This window comes from Chlamydotis macqueenii, chromosome 2 (genome assembly GCF_036417535.1).
Source record: "Chlamydotis macqueenii isolate bChlMac1 chromosome 2, bChlMac1.mat, whole genome shotgun sequence".
Lineage (NCBI taxonomy): Eukaryota > Metazoa > Chordata > Aves > Otidiformes > Otididae > Chlamydotis > Chlamydotis macqueenii.
Genome location: NC_141557.1, coordinates 61,549,938 through 61,574,640, shown reverse-complemented (window position 1 = coordinate 61,574,640; position 24,703 = coordinate 61,549,938). Strand labels below are relative to the sequence as shown.

The following is a 24,703-nucleotide window of genomic DNA, read 5'->3' as shown; positions in this document are numbered from 1 at the left end:
ATTGTAACTTCTCCATCATGGTGGCCTGATAACTTGGCTTCGGATGTTCTGTGAAGTTATAAACACAACGCTGATCTCAAAACACAGCCTTTGGTGTTTTGTACCTTTTTATGGCGGCTGTTTAAAATAGAACCTTAGAAGCCCACCAAGTATTCTTTTCTAGACCCTCTCTTCTCCACTAAACGCATTAAGCATTGCTGCAGTGAGTGTTAAAAAAGAAGAGGAAAAGCCTTGGTAAGAGCAGTCACAAAAATCTGAATCATGCTAAAGTTAGGCTACCACTGTCCATTTGTCTGCTGTTGCAGTAGGCATAGGAATGATCCAAAATAGCTGTAAGCTTGAAAGAGAAACTCCCTTATTGCACAAGAAATTTGAGAGTGAGATGATGTCCCTTATTTTAGGCTTATTTCTGTTCTCTATACTGAAGAGAGAAAAGCACTGTACCTAGCTCATTTCAGCGGTGCTGCTTTTGGAATAATACAAGATCAGGAAGATCCATCAGTCTGTGTATTTGACATACATTAGCTCTTCTGTATGAATTTTGCTGACATAGGCAAACAAGCAGATACGTCTTGCCCGTAGAAACTTTCTGTAGGCCTAGGCAACATCTTGTTCAGCCTGTAGCTTTGAGAAAGTGGATATGCTTAGCTGTACTGTTTTATCCTGAGCCTTGCAATAGTTTGGTGTTTTTATAAAGTCTGTGTTCTGAAGGTAAGTAAATAATACATTAACCTCAGTTTTCTTTGTTATGAGGAAGGTCCCTGGTTCTGGATAGAAGCTGGAAAATGTGACATCTCCAGGCTTACAAAACAAACGGCAAAGAAAAGAAATTAAAATGAAGGTCATTATGGATGAAGGAGGAGTTAGTCTCAGAATTTTGTCATGCTCTATATTGTAAAGTTATGAAGTTGGATTGGCACAGCCGTGTCAACTGAGAGTCCTTTTAGGGAAAAATCCCCTTTTCTAAACTGATGGAGCAGTGCTGACAAAGCCTCAGTGGAGATGGAGGCCTCCTGGCAGAAGAGTAATTCTCTGTGTGTGGCTTATGTTGTTTGAATAGGTGAGATGGCTGGAGCTGTAGAAGGGACACTTTAGGCCAGCACAAACTAAGTCTGCACTAGAAAGCTGTGTCAGCGTAAGTGGATCGTAAGTGTGGGGTAGCACCAGTTAGTGGGTCCCAAGCTCTGCCCAAGAAGTTGAGAGCTTTGCCAAGTGCCTGAATGTACCAGAAACAGCTCATGGCAGTGCTTCCTGCCACTTACTATAAATAACATCTTTGTGTCTACTTGTGTAACAGTGGCATAATCTTAACAGGTACACAGAAGGCCACTTTTCAGACACTTCTATTGGGAATGCTGAATTGTAAGAAGGTGGGTTTTTTGTCTTTGATAAATACAGTGAGACAACATGAGTATCAAAGATGTAGTGAAATTGTAGTGAATTGTAGGGAAATTCTCCATCCCTGTGACAGATTTCAGTGAGAAAATTTTGTGTTTTCTATCCTAAGTTTTTCTTGGCTGGTACTCTGCAATGGGTTAAAAAGTGGCTGCATGGCCAAGCCCAGAGAGTTGTGGTGAATGGAGTTAAATCCAGCTGGCGGCCGGTCAAAAGTGGTGTTCCCCAGGGCTCAGGTGCTGGGGCCAGTTCTGTTTAATATCTTTATCAATAATGTGGATAACGGGATTGAGTGCTCTCTCAATAAGTCTGCAGGTGACACCAAGTTGGGTGGGAGTGTCAATCTGCTTGAGGATAGGAAGGCTCTGCGGAGGGACTTGGACAGGCTGGATCGATGGGCCAAGATGAATTCTATGAGGTTCAACAAGGCCAAGTGCCAGGTCTTCCACTTCAGTCACACCAACCCCGTGCAACGCTACAGGCTTGGGGAAGAGTGGCTGGAAAGCTGCCTGGCGGAAAGGGACCTGAGGGTGCTGGTTGACAGCTGGCTGAACATGAGCCGGCAGTGTGCCCAGGTGGCCAAGAAGGTCAACAGCATTCTGGCTTGTATCAGGAACAGTGTGGCCAGCAGGAGTAGGGAAGTGATTGTGCCCCGGTACTCAGCCCTGGTGAGGCTGCACCTCAAATACTGTGTTCAGCTTTGAGCCTCTCAGTACAAGAAGGATGTTGAGTTGCTGAATCATGTCCAGAGAAGAGCAATGAAGCTGGTGAAGGGTCTGGAGAGCAAGTCTTATGAGGAGCAGCTGAGGGAACTGGGATTGTTTAGTTTGGAGAAGAGTAGGAGACCTCATTGCTCTCTACAACTACCTGAAAGGAGGTTGTAGGGAGGCGAGCGTTAGTCTCTTCTCCCAAGTAACAAGTGATAGGACGAGAGGAAATGGCCTGAAGTTGTGGCAGGGGACGTTTAGGTGGGATAGTAGGAAAAATTTCTTTACTGAAATAGTAATCAAGCACTGGAACGGGCTGTCCAAGGAGGTGGTAGAGTCACCGTCCCTGGAGGTGTTCAAAGAACATGTAGATGTGGCACTTTCAGGAAGTGGTTTAGTGGACGTGGTGGTGTTAGGTTGATGGTTGGGACTTGATGATCTTGGAGGTCTTTTCTAACCTTAAAGTTTCAATGACTATATGGTACTATGGTGAGATTTGGTGTTGCACAGGTAGCTAATGTGATCTCCTGTGCTTTATAATTGCTGCTATGCTAAAGCTTTTCCTCCTTCTCATTCAACTCTTATAGTTCTGGCTTACCTTGCAGAGTTGAATGGAAGTCCTGGGAAGATACAACAGGCTTCTTCGTGTCTCTTGTTCACACAGAGTAATGCTGTTCATCTGTTCTATTTTATTATAGCTAATTGCAGATATTTTCTTAATTCACTGTGACTACAGTTCTGTTACTGCAATTGTCCTGAAGTCATTGGACAACATAAGCCCATGCCAGGCTTGAAACTGGTATCTTCCCCTCTCCCTATGTGATTCAAAATGGGGAGGAAAGGACTATTTTGATTTATAAACTGTGGAGTGTGGAGGGGAAAGGATACAGGAGTTTGAAACAGGATTTGGTGCCTGGACCCTGGAGGCAGACATCTGTCAACTAACAGGAAAATATTTGATAAAAAATTTGGTCTTGTTGCATCTCCCTTTCATAACATACATTTACAGGTTAGGTTCCACTCTTTGGGACCTCTTCTTTGAATCATGTCATTGTGAATTAGAAAGAAGACATCATATTCCCTGAGGAGAGTTAACTACCAGCCCTATAATCTAAGTGAATGATAGATGAGCTGTTCAAATCCTTAATGCTTTTGTACAGCTGACATTATAATTAAAGCTGAGGAAACTTCCTTGAACTGGAGATGGTATGTACGGCTGTAAAAAGAAGCCAGGCAATAGTGGAGTCACTGGACAAAGATTTGGGCTCCTTGAGGGACAACCATTTGTTTTACATATTACAGAGACATAGCATACTATCCTTAAGAGGGGATAATTATAAGGAACCTCTTGGTTAAATAAATTTCCTGTTTATAGTATTTGAAGAGTATGGCTCTGTCTACTCTTATCTAAAGACTCTTATTTTCAAATTAATGCCTGAAAACCCAATTATCTGGCTCTGTATTCTAGAAAACAGTGCTGTCTACTAATCTACAAGGTATTGTATGGCTTCACTGATAATTGGTAACTGATACTACTGGACCAGCTTGGTTTAAGGAAACCCATCTCCACTAATAATTAGTGTATGTACACAGTAATGATGTTCATAGGCACGCAACTTGTGTTGTTCTGTCTCAGAGCTGTTATCTCAAAAATAAAAAGTCCTCTACACATTGTTCTGAGTTGGGCCCTGTTTCACTGTGTGAAGAAAGGTGATGATGGAGGCTCCTGTGCCATGAAAAAAAAGAGCAGTCACCAGTGCTTAGAGTACACAAGGAGTGATGCACTGAGGTTTGATACGCTTCTCTGTTTTCTTGAACTTTGTGTAGCCAGTTGCAGCATTTTTTTGTATACTGTGCACTAAATTTCCAGTCACATTGCACTGAGAATATGATTCATGGCATTTGATTCATCATTGCCTCCCATCACGAGAGTTGAAGAATTGTGCAACTGATCCCCATGTGTGGAACTTCTGTCTGAGTCCTATGAGAGGAAACGATTGAGTTAAGAGTGAAAAGCAGCAACTGTTTTACTTTTCATTTAGTTCTCTTTCCTCCTAGTTTTCTCTGTATCAGGTAACACTTGACTTCCCTCACTCAGTACCACCAGACTTGTGTTGAAAGCATCTTCTGGAGTTGGAGTTTTTTCTACACTATGGTAGTGCTAGTATATGTTATACAAAGCATCAGTTATACAATGCATTAGAGGCTTCTCTGCAGCCTTCACAATTTCTCTTTTAAACTTGCCAATTGCAGTTTTTCTCACTGTAGTTTCTTCTTAATGCTTTTTTATTCTTTCAAGAAAAACAAAAGGAGAACAGTTCTAGGAAACTGGAGAATAGCAAAATGTTTATCCAATAATGTTATGTACCAGGCATTTTTTGTAATATTACAGGGCATTGGATGACATGAATAATTACACATACAGTGCTCATTGTATCATAATATAAATAAGCCTACCTTAAAACTGCATAATCCTACTTTTTCTAGTTATTTTCAGCATGCATATTGTCCTGTAGTAGGCAATGTAGGCATGGTCCTACATCTGCATTGCAAGCTGATAACCTGCAAAAATGCAAGCATTTATTAGGAAAATGTAGTAAATTAGTGCAAGGAGAAAATGTTGTAAATACTGTGCAAGATTCTTGTCCTTGTCCATTCCTTATAAAGAATCAGAGTACCAAAGGAGAATCAGATTAATGATAGGTTTTTCTGCAGCACAGTGTAAGTATGGACTGAAGTTATTAATACGATTTAGAGAGATTTTGTAGTTCTCTTTTGGTTTTGTACCAATTGAACATTTCAGAAGGTTAATATAGATTGATGTTTAATTGCCACACCTGCAACACAACCACTGGTGTGTTTGATCAGTCAGCAGATTTAACGTCAGCTTTTTGACCACCAAAGATACCATGTTCCATGCCAGTAAGTCAGTTGATGGAAAATGGGTTGTGTGGGCTGGTTCCTCAAACATAGAACATGGGGTTAAATATGGTCAGTTGCTGTGGTAGCTTGAAAATATATGAAGTAGTGGCTTAGTGCCCAAAGTTGACATATGCAGGGCCAGTTCTGTAAACAGTACGTGAATGAGATGATTGTAACTTGTACAGCACTGCAGCTATAAGGATTTGTTTTATTGAAAATGAAAGAAAACATAAAACCTACTTACCAGAGAACTCTACTTTTTTTTTTTCTTACTGCAAATAAAAATGTAAGCACTGTTAATTTGTTTCTTTTTTTTTTTTTCACTGACTACTTGTGGAAATAATTTAAAGATCTGAAGGTCAGCCTAAGTTTGAAATTGTTTCTCAATGTCTTTTGTTAAGATTAAGCTATCATCTGAGTAAGTTTCCTAGCAATCTTCTCCAAAACAGAGCAGTAGGTTCTGGGAATTGCCTCCATTGCAGATGCATAGAAAAGTGCCCCAGAAAGAAAACCTGGTAATCTGCTTATGCAGAAAACTAATGCACATTTTGGCAATACTCTGAGGTGCTGATTATTACTTTTTTTTTTTTTTTTTTTTGTATTAGCAGAGTAATCCATGAACCATTTTATCTTCTCCTGAGGGAACTGACTGTTTGGCTTTAGATCAGATTTAAGAAAATCAGGGCTGATCAATTGAATATTCTCTTGTATTACCATCTGGAGGTTTTTTCTATAAAGTACTTTACCTATTTTACAATTCTTCCATTATAAAATACTCTAGCAGAAAGATAGAACTTTACTGCCTGTCTTTGCTACCTTGGGAAGAAGCTTTACCAATTAGTGGTAAAATTGTATGACAGCAAAGTAGGTGTTGAATGAAGAATAGTGAGGCTGTAGTACAGACTGGGATGTAGTGGTGGCTGTTCATGCCAGATTACAGAGCTGCTGGGGAGACATTCACTGTAAATTCTTATGCTGTTTATGTTACATAGCTTTAGGTAGCTCCAAATAAACTATCATTTTGTGATCTCTAACACTGCAGTCAGATTACAAATTTGTATTAAGTGTCCTGCTTTGAGAGAGTGTACCAAGTATTAGGAGCCTTGCTCAAGGGAAACTTGGTATCTGTCAAGTACTCTTGACACAAATGTGATATGTATCTGTATGCCTTATGAGTGATTATAAGCATAGTGTATGTAATCAATGTATATATTTTATACATATGAAAGAATACTGTTTTGGTTTGGATTCGTGCTATTTAAGCAAAATAGCAACATGTAGATAGGACTGAAAACTATTTTCCAGTGCCTTAATTTCTGCGTAACTCGCTCTCCAAGTTCTTGGATGCTGACAAGTGTGGATGGTTAGTTTCAGGTCAGTGATGATCGAATAAGTAGTCCCTCTTCATTCTGATTTAGAAGCTATGTTTGTTTACCTGATACGTTACTCAAATTTGAGTGCCTCTGTAGAAACTAGTAAGAGTAAAGCACCATGCAAAATCAGGGACAAGTGACCCCCAGTGTGTAAAAGGTATGAGTCACTACCATCACTCCTCTTACTCCATTCTTTGGAATTTTTAGAAGTGTTTGTGGTGTCCTTAAAGTACAAAGCAAGATTATTTTGATTAGCAGGTTAGCTTAGCAACTCCCTTCACCGAGCAGATTCCTTGATTCAGCAAGTCTGTATTTGAGATGGATGTTTAACCTGGTCATTGACTACACCTCTAGGCAGGTTCAAATACATTTAAAGTTCTTTAAAATATAAACACAGATTTTTCTCTCTCCCTATTCTCCTCCATTCCTAGGAAAAGACATGATAATTAGGGATGTAAACATACAATAAGGTATTGTTTGTCAAAGACATGTTATAAAACCTGAAGAACATGCAGTTACGCTAACACTGCGGCAGTAACCCTACATGCTGAACTTCCTGACATTTGAGGCTTCACATTGTCTTGCAGGTTGGTATGCAAAAATAAATACTTTTTTTTTTCTCTAGCTAATGTTATTTATGTGTAAAAATATGTGCATCTGGGAGCTGGTATCTGCATATATATGAAGTATTACCAAAGTGCAAGCATTTCAAAATAATGTGTCAGAGTGCTAAATCACATGATAGTTGACATTTTTAAAAAGATAATAATTTTTGCCTTCTTTCCTTGGAGTTCAAGTTTTTGAAACTTTTGCTTGAAAGCTAGAAGCTGGTTTAATTATTTTTTTTTTGTTTTGTTGGTGAAGTTTTCAGGTAATCACGTGATTCATGTGATGGAACTTTAAGAAAAACACCAAATGTTGTGAGGCTTTGAAGGTGCTGATTATGTCCACCTGTGCACTGCTGATTAAGAGCTTGATCCTGTTCCCAGAGTCCCTTGGCTTGATTTAGGGACACATTAGGTATTATTTAAATATGAGCCATACAGTGGGGTTATGTGATTGGCATTGATCCAGCAGGAAGTTTAAGAGAAACAGTGTGTCACAGAACAGTGAGTCACATGTCTAAAAGGTTTGTAACACATGTTCTCTTTCTCTGCTTGGCACAAAGGGAGAGAAGAGATTTAAGATGTGATGATGAATAAAGGATTTTGATTATCTCATTTCTAAGTATGCTGGAGCTTTCCTAGCAATACAATATCATCTTGTCCAAGTAAGACACTAAGCACGTCTGGGACCTAGTTTGCTCAGTGTTGATTATATTGCGATCTCTCAGTAAGTAATGTATCTGTGTTTGAATGTTATTGCCTTCCATATGGTCACCTGTCTGCTTATTCCTGTAGTTATGGAGCATTGCAAAGAACAGACTTAGAACTGAAATATGAAGCTCAGCTCTGGGCTCTCTAGACATCTCTGTTTCTTGGAGGTCTTTCCTCCTCAATGCAAAGGATTTGCGAATAGTAACCACTGTGTTGCCTAAATGAGCCAGGGGGAAATGCCTAGTGCTAGAATGGGCTGGCTGTAAATCTTGCCTTTAAGAGTAATAGAGTAAGGTATCTATTCCTGCTTAGGATTCACTTCCATGAGCTTGTTTCTGGATCAAGCTACAAAGAGGTCACATTGGTATGGACACCTAATTTACAAGGAGTCCTAGTTACAAGAGGGATGTTCAGATCCTTTCCTTTGTCTCTACTGATGTGCATCCGCCTCTCAAGTGAGACCCCAGCTATCAGCTGATAGTGTGATCTGGGTTAGGCATCTTAATGCCTTTGCTTCAGTGAATATTTGATTATTATTATTTTTTTAATGCAAGGGATGAGCCTCGGGTTATACCTGTTTCAGCTAAGTTTCAGAGTAACTTTGGGGATTAAATTCTTCACCATGGGAAGGACATGAACTCTCATTTCTTGCATCTGGAGTGAAACCTCAGCCTTCTGAAATGCTGAGCTAAAGGACAGTAGTAGCTCTGTTTCCTCCATGCTCTGCTCTTCTGGCTGTTATGTTTTTTATGTTATGCAAGTTACCCCATTCTGCAAGTGGCAGGAGCTGTGCTCCAGTAGGTAGAGAGGACAGTGCCTGGGTTTGTGGGTCCGGCAGGAACTCTAGGTGCAGAGCTGCCCTTTCTTGAGCTACCTCAAGGCAGTAATTTACCTCAAGAGGTAATTCTTGGTGTGTAAATAGCATAACTGTCCGCACAGTAAGGAACTGTACTTGCATGAACACATGCACACAGGCAACCTGTGGCCTTAGGCAGTGGCTCAGCTGTGATTTTGAGGATCATCCTGGCACCTCGGACACCGCACTGAGAAACTTAGGCCGGCGCAGGCCCCTCAGCACCCAACTAGTTTTGGCCCCGTTGCTGTGGCCGCTTTGGATGTGGCTGCCCAGAGCTGTAAGACTCACTCCTCTGCCGGCAGCCGTGGCTGGCCATCTCTGAGAAAGGTGGCTGAGCCCGTGGCTCCAGAGCTGCGGCTCCCAGCCTTGCCCTTAAGCTCCAAGCCGGCGCGGCACAGGCTCGGAAAGCCCAGCCTCGCAGGGCCCTACGAGCTGGTGGCGCCCCCCCACCCGGCCCCAAGGCGGCGGGGTGGGGCGCTGTCGCCGCCGCAGGGGGAGTGCGGCCCGGCAGGGCTGCCCCCGTTCCTGCCCCAAGCCGGGAGCGGGGCTACGCGCTTCTTCCCCGCCTCCTTCTGAGCCTTGATAGAGGCGCTGGAGGTTTCTCCCCAGCGGGAGGGACCGTAGGAACTGAAAACAAGCGCATGCGGCGCTGGGGGAGGGGAATAACCGCTCCCGCTCTCCAGCTAAGCCGCCCTGTTGCACAGCCGGGGAGCCGAGGTAAACTTGGGCGGCCGTCGGGAATCGCGGGAGTGGGAGCGCGCCTGGCCGGTGCGGGGTTTTGTTCCGGCGGGGCGGAGGAGGTTCGGCGGCAGGAAGGGAGGCCCCTCGGCGGGTCGTCGTGCCTCCGCGGCGCAGGCTGAGGCGAGGCGGCGGCTGAGGGGCCAGCTGCTGCCGGGCGGGGCCCTCTCGCCCCCGGGGCGCGTTAGGGTGGGGAGGGGTGTTGTTCCCGGCAGTGGGCCGGAGCGTGTGCCCCCTCCCCCCCCACCCCGGGGCCTGCCTGCCCCCCGCGGTGCGGCCCGGGCCGGCGAGGGGGATCGGGAGCGCTGTCCGCTTGGGAGAGCGTTCGAGGGTTCGCGTTACTGCGAGGGCAAAAGCGGCGAAACGCCGCCGCGGGGAGGGCGGGATGGCGGCGGCAGGCCTGGCCGCGGGGCCAGGAATGCTCTCCCGTTTCTCTGTAGCCAGGCTGGGTTTCTCCGTGCCGGGCGGCTTAACGGCAAGGCACCCGTCTCTCTCCTGGAAAGTTACTGAAACGTGCGGGCTCGTCAGGGCTCGGCTCGGCTTCTCGGTCGCCGTCTGCTGCCAGCCCCTGCTGAGGCTGCCCCGAACTGCTGCAGCGCGTCTGTCTGGCGTCTGTCGTAAACGGTGTTTGTCGTCTTCAGTGCCCACCGGAATCTGTTCCCGATGTCCAGCTTCTAACTGTTGGCAGTGGTTTGCCATCGCTGGCTAAAACTACAGAAAGGTCAAAAATCTCTAGTTGTTTGCTGGTGCTTTTCTTAGATAAATGATCCTTATGAAGGATCGGGGTTCAGGATCTTTGTGTGTCTTCTGACAACTGCCCAGGTCGTGAACAGCTTTTGGCATCCGCACTGACCGAGGAGCACGGTGCGGATGGTTAAGACTCCAGAGCCGTGATCCTGCAAGTGGGGATGGTCTCCTGAGCAGTAAGGGAGCTGTGCCTCAACCAAGTTTCTCATTTCCAAGCCTAGGATTAGGTGTTAATTACAGCATTTTGTGTAATTTTGAAATGTCAGGGGTTTTGTGGGGTTTTTTGTTTGTTTTGGGTTTTTTTTTTTTTTTTTTTTTTTTGGGATGCTGCTTACATGTTAAGTGGTATAATTTTGTGTGTGTGTTGAGGAGTGCGTGGTGGTAGTCGTTACATTTGTAATAGCAGTGTTTACATTTTACTAGGTATGAAATGAAACAGTGGTGAGAGCCACAAGGTCTGTAGCTGTACAAACGAGACTTTGGGTCTGTTTTATTTGATATTTGGTAGGAAAATTCTGGATACTGCTCAAGGCCCTGACTGACTACAGATATCTTCAGCTGGCTAATTTTTAAGAGAAACTGCTGCAGTTAGTTACTCAAGTTCATTGCATAGAAGGCCAAGTGGAGCTTTCACTGAAACTAATGAGATTTTTGACTATTTTGAAGCTGTGAAATAGAACCTCTGAAGTAGTGCGTTTTTCCTCCTATGTAGCCAAAAGGGGGTTTTTTGTTTGTTTGTTTGTTGTAGTTAAATTGATTACTTCTAATAAGTAATTTTCATTTGAAGGCTTAATTAGCCTTTTAATTTGTTGGAAGTACAGATGCTCACAAATCGGGGCTGCATTGCCAATAGTTTTCCATCAGTTAAATTAAAACAATCCATTTCATTTCAGCATGGATGTGTATGTGCCACAGGGAACAATTAACAATTATTTTGAGAAGGCAAGTGTTCTTTGCAATCTCTGACTTAATCCAAAGTACCCCTCTGCAGTTCACACTTTGTTTTACTGAACAACTGTGATATTTTGGATATCGTTACTGTTGGCATTATCTTCTTTGGCCTGCTCTTGTTTCCTGGTGATGCAGAAAATATTTATAGCTGGAACGCAGAAAAGATCCCGGTTGTGGGTTCTTTTTCTGGCTGTCCTGCTTGCAGAGTGGGACACGAGTCCATCCCTCAGGTTTATCTCTCTCTGTGACTGTGGTACCACTGATAGTGATATAATAGTGCAGAAGGTTGGAAGAATACAGTAATTCCTTTTGTGTCTTACAAAGGTGATAGAGAGTTCATTAATCTCTTTTGTGTCTGACTTTCCTTCTCTTGAAATGACCAAAACGACAGAGAATGAAGTGGTATTTTGGAGAGCCTTAGTTTAATACAACGTTATTAGTATAATTACTTGTGTGTCTCCTAAACATACTTTTTAACAAAAACAAAAACAGGGATGGTAACCAAAATTGCAAGCAATGCTAAAATTGCAAAACAGGTGTCATGAAGGAAAACCAAATGTGGTCAAACATTTGCAATAAAAGGAAATTAATGCAGAAGTTGCTAAACATAGTACAACAAGTGTAATGGTTGGTTAGGCATTTAATTTTAGAGCCTAGAGTTCTATTTTATTACTAGTGGTGTTTTTCTGGCTGCCAGTTGAAGAATCAAATCGCTAACTCATTCACATACTGGGAGAATCTCCTGATCCTTACTGAGTACCTGTTGAGAATGTACAATTCCTGCTATAGTAACAAGTGCTGAATGTGTGTCATCCATCAGCTTCACAAAACTTGTCAGAAATTTACAGCTTTGGTTTTTTTTGAGTGGAGGGGGAAAAAAAAAAGTACTGAAACAGCTTGCTGTGTTTTTGTGATGTGAAAAAAATGCTATGTATTGCTGTAAGAACAGCTTTGTTGCACTATTGCCCTTTAAGTGCAACCTAAAATACTGCATGAGTAATCTGATTCCTGATTCTGACACTGAGTCATTTAATAAAGTTGGGAAGATTGCAGTGGAAGTGTTTATCCAGATGTTAAGGTACTCGTTTACCTCATGAATTTAAGAATTAAAATGAATTGCTTGAGTGAAATAGCACGGTGGAGCAATTCTTGTTTACCATTCAGAAATGTCAGACCTTTTTAGCACTACAGTGAATAGATAGGCTAAGACTGACCAGCAACAAGGAAGTGAAGCCTAGAAAAGAGCAACCTTTGCAGGTCAAGTTAACCTCAGCTCTTGCGGCTTCTATACAGAGGGACTCAAATGTAGGACTAAAAGTAACAAGAGGTTACCATATCCCAAAGATAATTTTTTTTTAATGTGTCGACTACACACCTGAGATATTGCTGAAGAACCTTGTCTTGGAAAATACCTCTTCATGGAGACTCTCCGTCTGTCAAGGAAGATGTGTGTGATAGGGGAGGTGGGGGACAGGGAGTGAGTTGGTGGTTCGGGCTTTTTGTCGTTATTTTTTTATTGTTGGCTTTTGGGTGTTGTGGTGGTTTTTTTTGTTTGTTTTGAGCTTTTTATTTTTGTTGTTGTTTTCTTTGGTTTTTCCTGGCCTTGGTACCTTTGTTGATGGAAGGTGAGAAGCAAGCCAGGTGACTGTGCGGTCTCTCTGAAAGTCAGTTTGGTCCCTACTTGCTTCTTACATGGCAGGCCTGTAACAGAGATTTGTGTGTAAGTATTTGCAGGTGTTTAGCAGCAAATTATTTTAGTGAGGGGCAGAGGATAAGGTGAGGGTAAGCAAGCATCCTGGAAATGTCAAAACTATTAAAGTTTTGGCAGGCCGATGTCCCCAAAGTGAGGCCTGCCATTTGTTGATGAATGAAAACGGAGTTTCAGAAAAACAGCCTGGAAGATGATATTTTAAACCTGGGGATAGAACAGTCTGCACCCTGTTCGTTGCAACACCCCGAGCTCTCTGATGGGACTATACTTCATTGTATTCATTCTGGCCTTTAATCCCTTAGTGCACTGCTTGGAATGGCAGAGTAAGCATAAAAAGCTACATCTGATAAATGAGAGAGTGAGGAGGTTTTCTTGTGTTTAAACTATCTTTATGGCAGTGTGGGAGAGTCTGCAGTGATAATGGTAGTGCACTTTGTGCATGTAAGTGCCCCCTTTCCCTTTTTTTCCCCCACTTGATTTGGTAGTGTCCTGTATTGATGTATTTCACCATGTAACTATGCTTTTAAGGTTGCTGAGTTTCTGAGTTTTTCTTTTGCGTAGTTTAAGAGTATAACTGGACTTGCACACTGAGGACTTCTTAACTTCAGGGAGGGGGTATAGCTCTTCTGTGTTTGATGTATAAAGGCAGAATTTCCATAGCCTGCAGGGTCTGTTGTAGTGATCTGCAAGTGATAGGAAATTAACATTGCCGTACTTCACAGGGACTAGGTGTTCACCATTCTCCTTTTTTTTTTTTTTTTCTTTTTTTTTTTTTTTTCTTTTTTTCTTCCCTCCCCATGCTACTATCTAATTACCCTGTGGGTACAGACCTGTGTGATAATAGAATTGAGATAATGAATTGCTTGAAGCATAAGGTGACAGATTGATTTGCAGTAATCTAATGGACAGATGTGTTGATGCAGCCTGCTTCCAGTGCACCTCCACTGGAAAGATCTGAGGAAATTAAGCAGCCTTGGAGACAGAGGAAGGGAAGATGCTGTTAATGTGTTTGTAGTTCCTTTAGCTACATAGACACTCTTTTAGCTTGGGGGATGGCAGAAAGAGGATGTTAATCCATTTAGGAATGTATTTATTTGTAATTTGGGGGAGTGAGAAAGAGAATGGTGGCGTATGGAGAGCAGTCTATTAGGTTTACATATTCAGGAGGCACTTCTAGAGCTTACACTAAACAAAAAAAGCTATCAGCCTTGCATTGGTTTACTGAAAGACAAAGGTCGTGGTGATATCTTTTAAGCCTTAACCACAGCAATGAACAAAAAATGTAGAGTTGAGGTCATCTTTTTCTTCCTAGTTTGTTGAAAGCTGTATGCTTATGGACAGAGCGAAAAAGTTGAGTGATCATGACTTTAATCTACAGACACGTATTTTTACTTCTGTTAAAATGCTGGTGGTTCCCCCCCCGCCTTTAAGGGGGTAATTTAATTGAGTAAACTGTGGAGTACTGCAATGTAAGTGAATTTGTAGTTCTTCCTTTTGTTGAAAAAAATAATTAGATCTATATAAAACTTTCAATGAACTGTCCTGCCCTCTTGTCCCTTGTCTACTTTATGTTTTGTAAGCACATCCCCACTGATCAACAGAAGGAGCGTGTTTACAGCTGTCTCTTTAGTTGAGGTAAAATGGCTTGGCTTCCATCTTCCATAGGCGTTTCTGTACTTACCCTTTTTCTGCAGCAGTACTACTAGGATTCATTTGAGAAGGTGAGGTGAAGAAAAAAGCTGCTAGCGTGTGATTTGGTGGGAGCTATTTATATTTGCATAATATTGTCTTGTTGCATGTGAGGTTCTCTGCAGAAATATTTTCTCTAGTAGTGTTTCTTTGCACTAATAAAAATAAAGCACATTACACAGACACCTTTTGTTTTTCAGCATGAAAATATCTCAGACAAAAACTTCAGGTTTTTGCAAGCCTTCTTGATGGCCAAATTAGAATTTTAGAATTAGAATTAGGATACTCTTGTGTCCTAATCCACCTGTATTCATCCTGTATATCAAAATGATTAATTACCCTGTATGTATTAATAATTTTGAGGCTTTTTTTTCCTGCCCTCAGGTTTCTCTATCTCTGTTTTAGTGATTGATCAGGTGGCTGCAGTTAAAAGTGGCCCAGGGGACACTACCATGTGGCTTGCCACCTTTTCTCTGGAGCTGCGTGCCATGTTCTACACCTCCTTCCAGCCTGCTGGTCAGTGTTGGGTTGCTGCTGTTGCTTTTTGTCCTTGCACAAGTGGCTGCCTTCTCTTCTTCCTGTCCTCTGGCAGCTACAGTGTGAGTAGCTCGGTCCTCTGTGCTGGCTAGCATGAGTCCTGTTCTAGGGTAGCAACTGGGTTTATAGTGGCTGGTGGAGATGATTTGTTGCTATCCAGCAGAGCAGTTGGGAGGGTGAGAGGACTTGAGAGCATCCTACCAGGAAGGAGGGAGGAGGAAAAGTGGTCTAGGACTAGACGACTGTAGTAAATAATTCAGTATTCACAGAGCCAGGAGGAGGCAGATACTGTAGCACTGTGTTTGAGGTGCTCATATGCAATGTGAAAGCAAAGGCTCTGTACCACATCGTGGGCATCCTTGTTTTCTGCCCTTCCTGGGGCTAGTGAAGAGACGTGATCCCTGTTCCACAGCTTTATGTGAGTTTTCCCCAAATTCTGAAGAAATTAATCATGGAAACACAGCTTGTGTGCATCCAAGCTTTTGTTCTGTCTAGCTTTAATGATTAATAGGTGATAGTGGCTTGTTACAGCATACTTTCCTAGCAGTCAGTGTCCTGAAAATAGTAACTATGAGAGCAAAGAATATTTTTGTGGGTATTGTGTGCTTGTACATCTGGGAACATGTGATTTCCTGAACATATGTGTTAGGTTTTGTTTACATGGTGTGTCTGAGCCTTTCAACAGTGTTTGCAATCCAAATGTAAATTTTATAAGTTGTTGACAGTGAACTTTTGCCAGATTATGGGTAATTTGACTTCTTTTTTTTTTTTTTCTCTCTAATTTATGTATGTGTGAAGAAACTTCAGCTGCCTGGATTTTGGTAACAGACTGTTCCCTTTGGGTTTGGTGAAGGAGTTGTTATCTGATTTTAGTTCATAAACACACAGCCTGTTGCTATGGTCAGGAAGTTGAGAGCCTGGAACCTGAGTAGGCCTATGGTTAAATTCGTTGCTGTTGATTTTAGTATGTAATCAATTCAATTTGTGTTTGAAAAACCTCTGAAAACACTTCCTGATGAACACAAGGTATCTAACTAAATAAAAATAAGCCTTTCCTGAGTGTGCTATCTCTTTTTTTTTTTTTTTTTGCAGTGATTTACTTATTCTTGCAGCTATCAGCAACTCTCAGTCTTCAGAATTATTTTTATTTTCAGTTGAGATTTGGAAGATGAACACTAAAGAACAATTTATGACCTATTGCTGCAGCTTCTGGGAAACCTGGCATTCAGTGACAGTTTCAATAGATTAGAGTGTTTAAGACCAAACTCTGGGGGAGGATATATGTTTTTAGTAGTAGACTGGATTTTAAGTAATAAATTTTTAGATTAGCAGATTTCAGTCAAAACACTGATATTGTTATTAGTCTCTTTCTTAAAATTCCTTTCTGCTTTCTCCTGTCTAGTCCAAGCAAAATTGTGTTTTTCAAATATCAGCAATATACCTATTTTAGAAATGCATCTTCAATCTGTGAGAAAAATATGACAATATTAGCAAGTCTTATACACTTCCTTTGTAAGTGATGACTCTGGAAAGAAGTGATTGACAATAATTCTGTAGTTGTTTTCAACAGAGTTCCATGTTTTGTGCTTTTTGTAACCTTGCAGGTGTTCCCTTTGAGCAGATACTCAGCAGTGGCCTTGCTGTAGCTTGAATCCAGCTGTTCTACATTACTTGGAAAGCTTTTCATGTTCTACAGTATTTTTGTGGATGCCAATATTCTTTTATTTGTCTTATATACCGTTGTTGCTTAAAATATTTTGGAACTATCCTGCCACTCCTTTGTCTGTTTGCTTTACAAAAGCATGCTAAAGTGTGTAGGCTTGAATCTTATGGTAAGATTTGTCTGTCTATATTAAATTGCATATGTGTTTCAAGATGTTTATTTATGGGGCAAGGGAAGAAATAGGTTAAATTCTGGCTGCAAACTTAATTTTCTTTCATGCAATTCTTGCCTTTTGAGGCTTGAAAATACAGTATTTTCAATCTAACATTCTACTTTTGCTTTTCTGCTGCTTCATGAGATGTGGTCAACTTGTGATTTATTTATTTATTTATTTATTTTATTTTATTTTATTTTTTTTTTCCCTCATTTGGTAAGCAGTAGACTTTCGCCAAGTAGTGGCTTTCCTGAAGTGCAATGGTTTTACCGTTAGCATTGATGAAGTACATCATGGGATTTGTAGTTCTTTAAAGAAAGTAATCTCTAGAGGAATTATGCCAGAAGCCAGCTCCATCCCCCAGGAAGCACAAGAGTAGCATGCCAAAATCTTTCATCTTTTGCTGTGAGTACTCTTTTGTCACATACTTGCTTTCTCTGCTGTGCAAAGGTACTTTGAATAAAACAGTAATTTTTTAAAATGCAGTTCTGACTTTTTCTATTTCTATATAACTGAAACACTTCGACTGTTTCCTGTGTGTGTGCACCCTGTTACTCTGTTTTATTTTGAAATGCAGATGCTCATTCTGTCCTGAAGAGATAATAGCCGTTCTTTTTGTATGTTAGGGGCATGAAGTATTTCAACCTTTCCTGAGAGCTAGAGACTAGCCTGCAGGAAATAGTGTGCTGCTTACCAAGAAATAAAATTTTTGAACTACTTGGGAAAGACTGGCTATGTTCAGCTGTGATACCTGGAATCTGCAAGTACAGAACAGTACTTCTGGGGAAAACAAACACTGAATCATTGGTTCATAGTCTAGTTTAATAGTATCACAATAGTCAGTGATCATGTGGTTAAAGAAACATGTTGCCAGAAGGAACTGATAGATAATCAGAAGCATCTTTGAGAATTGCTTTTGATGGCTTCTGCTCATCTGAGAATGAGAAAGCACCTTGTCAACCCTAGTTTAATGAATTAAGACTTCATATAAACACTCAGTTGAGCTGGTTAGTGCTTTATCTGTGTGCCTTTAGTGAATCTGTGTTCCCTGCAGGTGTGAGATTTTATGAAAACATAATTATTCTGCTTAGTAGATACATGGTTAGTCTGAGCTGGTGTGAAGCATAATGGCTTTTCTTCCTTCTAATAGATATTTTGTCTGGGTTTTATTTTGTTTTTAAAGAATGTGGTGACTAATGCTTGGAGCACAGGACTGAAATTCAAGAAAAGCAGACTTCACTGTTACACATTCTCCGTGTCACTGACTTGTACTGATACTGTCATCAGTAACATAGCTTGAAATGTCAAGTGATGTACAGTGAGGGAGTTTGGCACTTATGGTCCTTTGGGATCAATTTTCTGTCTTTTTGGAGGTGATAATTGGAGCTTCAGGCTCTCAGGTGTCATCTGCATGGCAATACCTGTTATTCTTAACCAGGTGGAATTGTGCATCCTATGCTTAGAGCAGGGCTGTGGGCGTTGCTGCTGAGGGGGAAGAGGAAGGGAAGGGCTCTGCCTGCTAGGAGGCCCAGTGAAGTGTGCTGCTGGGGAGGCTGGACAGTTCTGCTAACAGGAGTGGACAAGCTCTTAACAGGCAGAAGGTCCTCACGGTTCTTCTTAAGCTTGGAGTTTAGGAAGAGCGGAGAGCTGGCAGGCCTTGTCACTCTTGAGAATTAAACCCTTGCCAGGGAGAAATGTGGTTTCTCTTTCCTGATGGCACTTCTGAGCTTTGTGTCGTGTTCCTCTGCTTTCATTTTCCATTCTGAATATTGTCAATGTCATTCCTTTCCTAGGCATTCTGGAACAATTTCTTTCTCCTTCGAGTCCTGCAAGGAAATGAATGCTTCTTTTACAGCTTGCTTGTAGGGGGAGCATTGCCTGTATTAACATTTTTGGGTTGTTCAGTTTACCTGCTTTGGCAAGTAAACATGTGGGTGCTGTAAGTGCTCTGAAGACCTGTACAGCTGAGAAAGGAAAAACATTTAAAAATAGAGTAGGAGTGTTCAAGCAGGCAAAATTTTTTTGCTCTGTTGTACTTGTAGTGGTGAGGGAAATGAAGCATGTGTGCAGAGCAAATCCAAGTTTTCTTATAGTCATTAACTATCTTTGTACAACTCTCAGAAGAGTAGTGAGCTTGCTCTATTTGTTTACCAAGGCTGTGAAAACTGCTGTACATGCTAATAGATTTGCGAGTTTCAGTTCAAGTAACTCTGACTTAACTGTATTCAGAACTGAAGTTCTCCTGCATTTTCTGAAAGATGTTATGCTCACGTGAAGCATAACACTGGAGCAGGTTGCCCAGAGAGGTGGTAGATGCCCCATCCCTGGAAACATTCAAGGCCAGGTTGGACAGGACTTTGAGCAACCTGATCTGGTTGAAGATGTCCCTGCTCCTTGCAGGAGGGTTGGACTAGATGACCCTTGAAGGTCCCTTCCAACCGAAACTATTCTATGATTCTGTGAAGACTGAGTGTAACTTCAGTGTGTTATGGCTGATATAGTGAAGTATTTCAGGTGTAGCTGGATCCATTAGTTAACGAAAAAATTTAATGATTGGGAAAAGTGTGAATTCACCTGACTCAGCTTACAAGAATACAAACTGAGAATTTCACAGTTTTACGCATGTTGCCTAGAGGCACAGATAATTTCCTAGGGATTGTAATTTTTGCTGTGCAGCATTCAGCAAGAGAAAAGGTATTCAAGAGAGTTGGGGTCAGTGGGAAGGCAGAGGAAAAATGAAAATAGTCCTGCTTAAAAGTGATATCAGACCTAGAGAAGAAAGGAAAGAGCATTTCTGGGGTGATACTTTCAACCTGCATAGGTCTTTGAATATAGAGTTCCTGGGAAATACAGTAGTTGAGATCACTTTGGGGTCACAGAGTCTACGTGTACTGTTATGCCTTTGCGTTGATGTAGGTTAAGAATTTGTAGACCAGAGTTATGTGTTGTTTAACACAGATTGTTCTGTACTTCGGTAGTAAAAAGAACATTTCTTTATTACGTTTTGGCTTTTTAAAGTTATTTGTCTCTTGCTAGGAATCAAGATTTAATTTTTAGGGTGATGTATTTGTGATGAATAAATTGTGGGGGGAGCAATGACAAACTTTACACCTACAGACTTTATCAAGATACTCTGAAGAATAATACATTATTTGTCTATCAAGTGTATGCCAGGTGTTGAAATGCTTTGAGATGCCTTTTGTATTTCTCTTCATTATTTGTAGTTGAATAGTTTTTAAAATATGTGCTATATTCTGTTAGTTACTCACATTGTAGCAACAAGACTGTGGATTAATCATTAATAGTTGTATACAAATTTATTTCCTAACCAAATAACTGAAACTTTCTAAAGGAAAAAGAGAGAAATATACTAGCTCACTGAAGAAAAAAACCCAACCTTTTTCTATTAATTCTGGTGTTCGTATACACAGCAGCACTTCAAAAAATGTGATACAATTTCAGAAACCAGTCCTCTGAGTACTTCATCCTTTATTGCTAACTTTCTTTTGTAAGTGTAGTGAAACTGGATTACTGCTGACATTTAAAGTATGTACATGCAGGAATATATTAACCTTTCTTCCTATCTGTTACATTATATATTACTGTGCTATCTGAACAGTTTATGCTCCTTCTCAAAGTTACTTAGCTGCATGTATTCCCAATCTTAGAAAAATTAGTATCTCCATTTTAGAGAGGGTACACAGCTGCATGGAAAAACTAAGCCATTTGTCCATATTTCCCCAGAGGTCTATGGTGAGGCAGAGAGCTTCTGACACTTCCAAGATCCAAGTGACAGAATGATAGCTGAAATGATTTGTGTTTTAGCTCCCTTTTATCTAATTTTGTGTATAATCTCTCTGCAGAGGAGGCAGTGGAAAACTTGAGTGGTAATGAAATGAGAGAACTTCAAAGCCCAAGGATGGATTTAGCAGGTGAAATTTGAAACTAAAGCCCCTGTTCCCAGTCCATCGCTTCCTTGCTATTAATGCTGCCTGGCACAACTCGTGTTGTTTCTTGAGTTGTTGGAGCAACTGATGGTGCTTGTTAGTGAGCCACATCATTCTGTATGTGGAAATTTCCCAACTTGCACACTCTTCAGTATAGTAGAGCTGATGGATGTAACATGGGTAACTCAGTAGCGATTTGCTTGTAAACTCCCAGTAGCATTGCCTCCTTAGTCTGGCCAGCGTTCTGATGTGGTGAGAGCTGGCTATATTAATGTTACTTTTGTAGCTCTTAGCAACCCCATCAGCTACTACGTTTCATGTTTCTAACACTTTTTTTTTTTTGGGTGAAAAATTGGAGTTTTAATGCTTCTGTAGGAATGAAACTAGGCCATTTATGCTAACACTGAGCTTCTTCAGGCTTTCTGGGGAAGAATGTAGCTCTTTTGTCCATAGTTTATCAGAACAAGAATTTATTTTCAGGCCCTGTCCGTATTGTGATAAGTTTTCAGCTTGCCTAAGAGAAAGATACAGAAGAGTTTGACATCACAAATGCCATTTTGACATCTCAAGGTATTGTGTAAAATACAGTTGAGCAGTGGCAGCTCAATTGTGACTAATGTCCTGGAAATCCTAGAACAACTACCTGTCATAATGTGCATATTTGCTTTTCCTAATATCTTTAGCTTCTCACATTCACTTTTTCCTGTTTATAAAGCAAATTTGCTTCAAAGAATCTGTATTACAGATGATAAATACTACTTTTGCTGTTTTAGTGTTTGGAAGGGACAGTCGTGTCTCTGTGTGATGCAAGTGCCATTTCCAACCTGAACCTGCAGTGAATCTTTTTGATGAAGCATAGTATCATGTGTGGTAGACAATGGGGATAAAATTGTCTCTCACCTATCTGTATGTGCATGTCTGGGGTGGAGGGGGAAGGGGGAAGAACATAGTCTTTCAAAGAGGGAAGGAGGGTGTGTGTATTCTGGGGAGTATCATATTAATCTAAAAGAGCTAGATGCATTCTTTGAGCTTGACTTTTTCCTCTGGGAGGGACTGGGGGGACGTAGTGTGGGGGGGTGAGGGGGGTGGTGAACATTCCTGGAGGGGATTAATTTTGAGGTGACTCAAACAGACACTTTGATCCTTTCCATCTGCAGGTTGGCTTGTTTTAGCTTGTTAATATATGGATAGCATATTCCCTCCTTCCTTTTATGTTTGGAAAATTGCTCATAGCCCACACATGGCTCTGTAATTGGGGAGAGATTGTTCATTCTTGCCTGCAGGAAGACATTTCTCTGTCTGCTGAGCTGGAGTTCCAGACTAGATAGAGAGAATGAAAGAAAAGCATAGATGAGAAGCAGGGCTACACAACTTGTATTTAAGCTATAATTCTTAAAGAAATCGCCACTAATCCATCTGTGTTTGCATCCAGAACACCATGTATTCTGCAGGATAAGGGAAGTAAAATTTGTCAGTAACTCTCTCAGCCTCTCCTGTGCCTCAGTATATAATGAGGTGTAGGACATGAACATGCCTGTAGGACATGAACACTGTGTAGAAACTTCAGTGAGTTTAGGAAAGTTTTCTTCATTGATAATCTGCAATAGTTAAACAGTCTTAGAAATATCATCAGATTTTCTTGTTTAGTTCAACTTCAAATAGGGTAGGAATGGTTATATATGAGTGACCTGAAATAAGACAAGGATTTGGTGCTATCAAGTACCATGCTCCATATCTCAACCAAACTTCTTAAAGATTGTTAAACTTGTGTTCTGTTGAACTGATATTGCCCTACCTCCTCTCAAGTTGCTCTTTTAAGTCAAGATTTTCCAAAAGTATCAGGACTTTCTCTGAATTCTGCCTTTGTGCTTAGCCTACAGATAAGATACCACTGGTCAGGTTACAGAGAGATTTGATCGCCTATCTCTTCTTCCACCCTTGAAAATGCTTTGTAAAGGTTTATGTGTGCACATGTGTCATTTGGAACTTTTCATCTCTGTAAGGGTGTATCATGCCACAAGTGAAGATTTTATTTCTTGTTCAAAGTAGAAAATAGCAACACATAACAGTCAGAGTACTAGCATAAGCTAGATTTTATTTAGCGGAATAAGCTAGTATTTATTTAGCGGATTTTTTATTTAGCGGAGTTTTCCCCTGTGTTACTTATACATATACATTTAAAGATTTTAGGGGCTGCTTTGACTTGGAGTGTTGCAGTTCTCCCTTTGATTATTTTAAGGTCTCACAGAATTCTGTTCGTAAATGTGATTGACCAAGGGGTCTGGCCACATTCCAGGAAGAATAATTGCGTTCTGTCCTCAGTTTTTATTAGACACAATACTATTCCCTTATCTCTCTGCTTTTGTAGTTGGTGGCTCACTCTGGCTGCTTTGGGGTACTAAGAAAAGAGGACAACAACTCTTCTCATCCACCTCACAGAGGCCTTTTAAAGAGAAACTCTGAGGGTGATTTAATCCCCCTAAACTGAAGGTGCCTTTTTGTCACATGCTGGTGGCTGGGCCTCTATTAGCAGGAGTTTGTGTATTTGAGGTTAAATTTCAGTAAACCAACTAAATAATTTTTTTTTTCTTTAATGTCTGAGAAGTCTTGCTTTTGACTTTCATAGGTATTATGGTAGTGTTTAAAAAAAGAAAAAAATTACAAATACTGCCATTTTACAGGAGCATTAAGTGATTCTTAATAAATGAATTACCTTCTTAAAAAGTTTCTCTTGAACAAAAGAAGCTGGTGACTAAAGCAAGTTGAGTGAGTCAAAGAAAATTACCTGTGTAAGAGCTGCAAAAATGAGTTTTTTGAGAACTATGTTAGGTATTGGGATTTATTATATGAGAATCTTTGGAGGATGATGCTGCCTCTTGTGAGGCAGTGCTTGAGTGTATAGAGTACAGTAGTTCAAGTTACCAAATACTGGGGTTTGGTTTGGCTTCACTTTAAAGGATTTTTTTTACTAGTTCTAAGAAAAAAATACTACGTTCCATCCTTTATTTGCTTGCAAAATGATATTTCTTTGTTTAAAAAAATCTGCATTGGTATTGATGTCATACTATCTGTTCTGTCAACAGTAAATTTTGATTTTGGTTTCCATAGTTCGAATTGCTATTGTACATAAACACAATGTGCTGGTGACTGCATGGGAACAGGTTGGAGTCTCATTAGTATGTGGTGAACCATCGCCTGTTAGGTTGCTCAAGGTGGTGAAAGAATAACCGAGTTTCTAGAAAATGAAAATGAGGAAAATTAAAAAAATAATTGCAGCTAGGTGAAGGTGACGACTACAGTCAGATAGTAATGAGCTGTGACTTGAACTTAATCTGAGCTGAAAACTGGTTTGGACAGTTGTTTGACATTTTGCTTTCCTTTATGCACCCTCCACCCCTCTGCCATTAAACTTAACGCAGAGCTAGACTGGAAGAACGTCAGTTCCAGTGGGATCTGAAGCAGGACTGAAATGAAATGTTATCTTTATCCTCTAGTAATAATATTGGGAAGCTTTTTCAGATGCTTTGGAAAACGTTTTTATTGCTTGCTTAACTGTTGTTGTACAGAGGAGAAATGGATATACTTAGAGCTATGTGGCTCTGTAGGGGTTAAATGCTATTTAAAAATTATTTTAATGGGGAGAAAAAGGTTTCTAATTGTAGAGAAGTATTTTTGGAATTTGGCCTGTCAGTTAGTAATATTTCACTAATTAAAGCAATCCTTTGTTTAAACCAGGCTGACAGCGGTTCGTCTGGAGAGTTGGCTGGTGGACAAACCAAGGTATGTTCATTCCTCAGCAATTCAACCCATTTTATATACTGATGTTTCTGAAGTAATGCTTTTAACTTGGAAGAAGGTAGTCACATCTGTGAATTCCTTCTGGTTTCTCTGCTGCTAAGGGTTGCAGCCTATAAACAATTTTAGTGCCTAAAAGCCC

General features: G+C 40.8%; 1 protein-coding gene across 7 annotated transcripts in view; it reads left to right on the top strand.

Annotated features, from left to right (window-relative positions):
• The window catches only part of TNS3 (tensin 3), a 259,528-nt gene that overhangs the window by 26,816 nt on the left and 208,009 nt on the right, over positions 1-24,703 (top strand). For 4 of the 7 annotated variants that reach the window (XM_086743080.1, XM_086743079.1, XM_086743078.1 and 1 more), the window contains exon 2: positions 24,502-24,546. The exons of 1 other annotated variant lie outside the window; for it this stretch is intronic. In XM_086743080.1, the coding sequence (XP_086599206.1) occupies positions 24,502-24,546 (45 nt within the window). Of the gene's footprint in view, positions 1-9,080; positions 9,287-24,501; positions 24,547-24,703 lie in introns of those variants that run through there. 2 more of the 7 variants (XM_086743083.1, XM_086743084.1) reach the window with 2 other exon arrangements.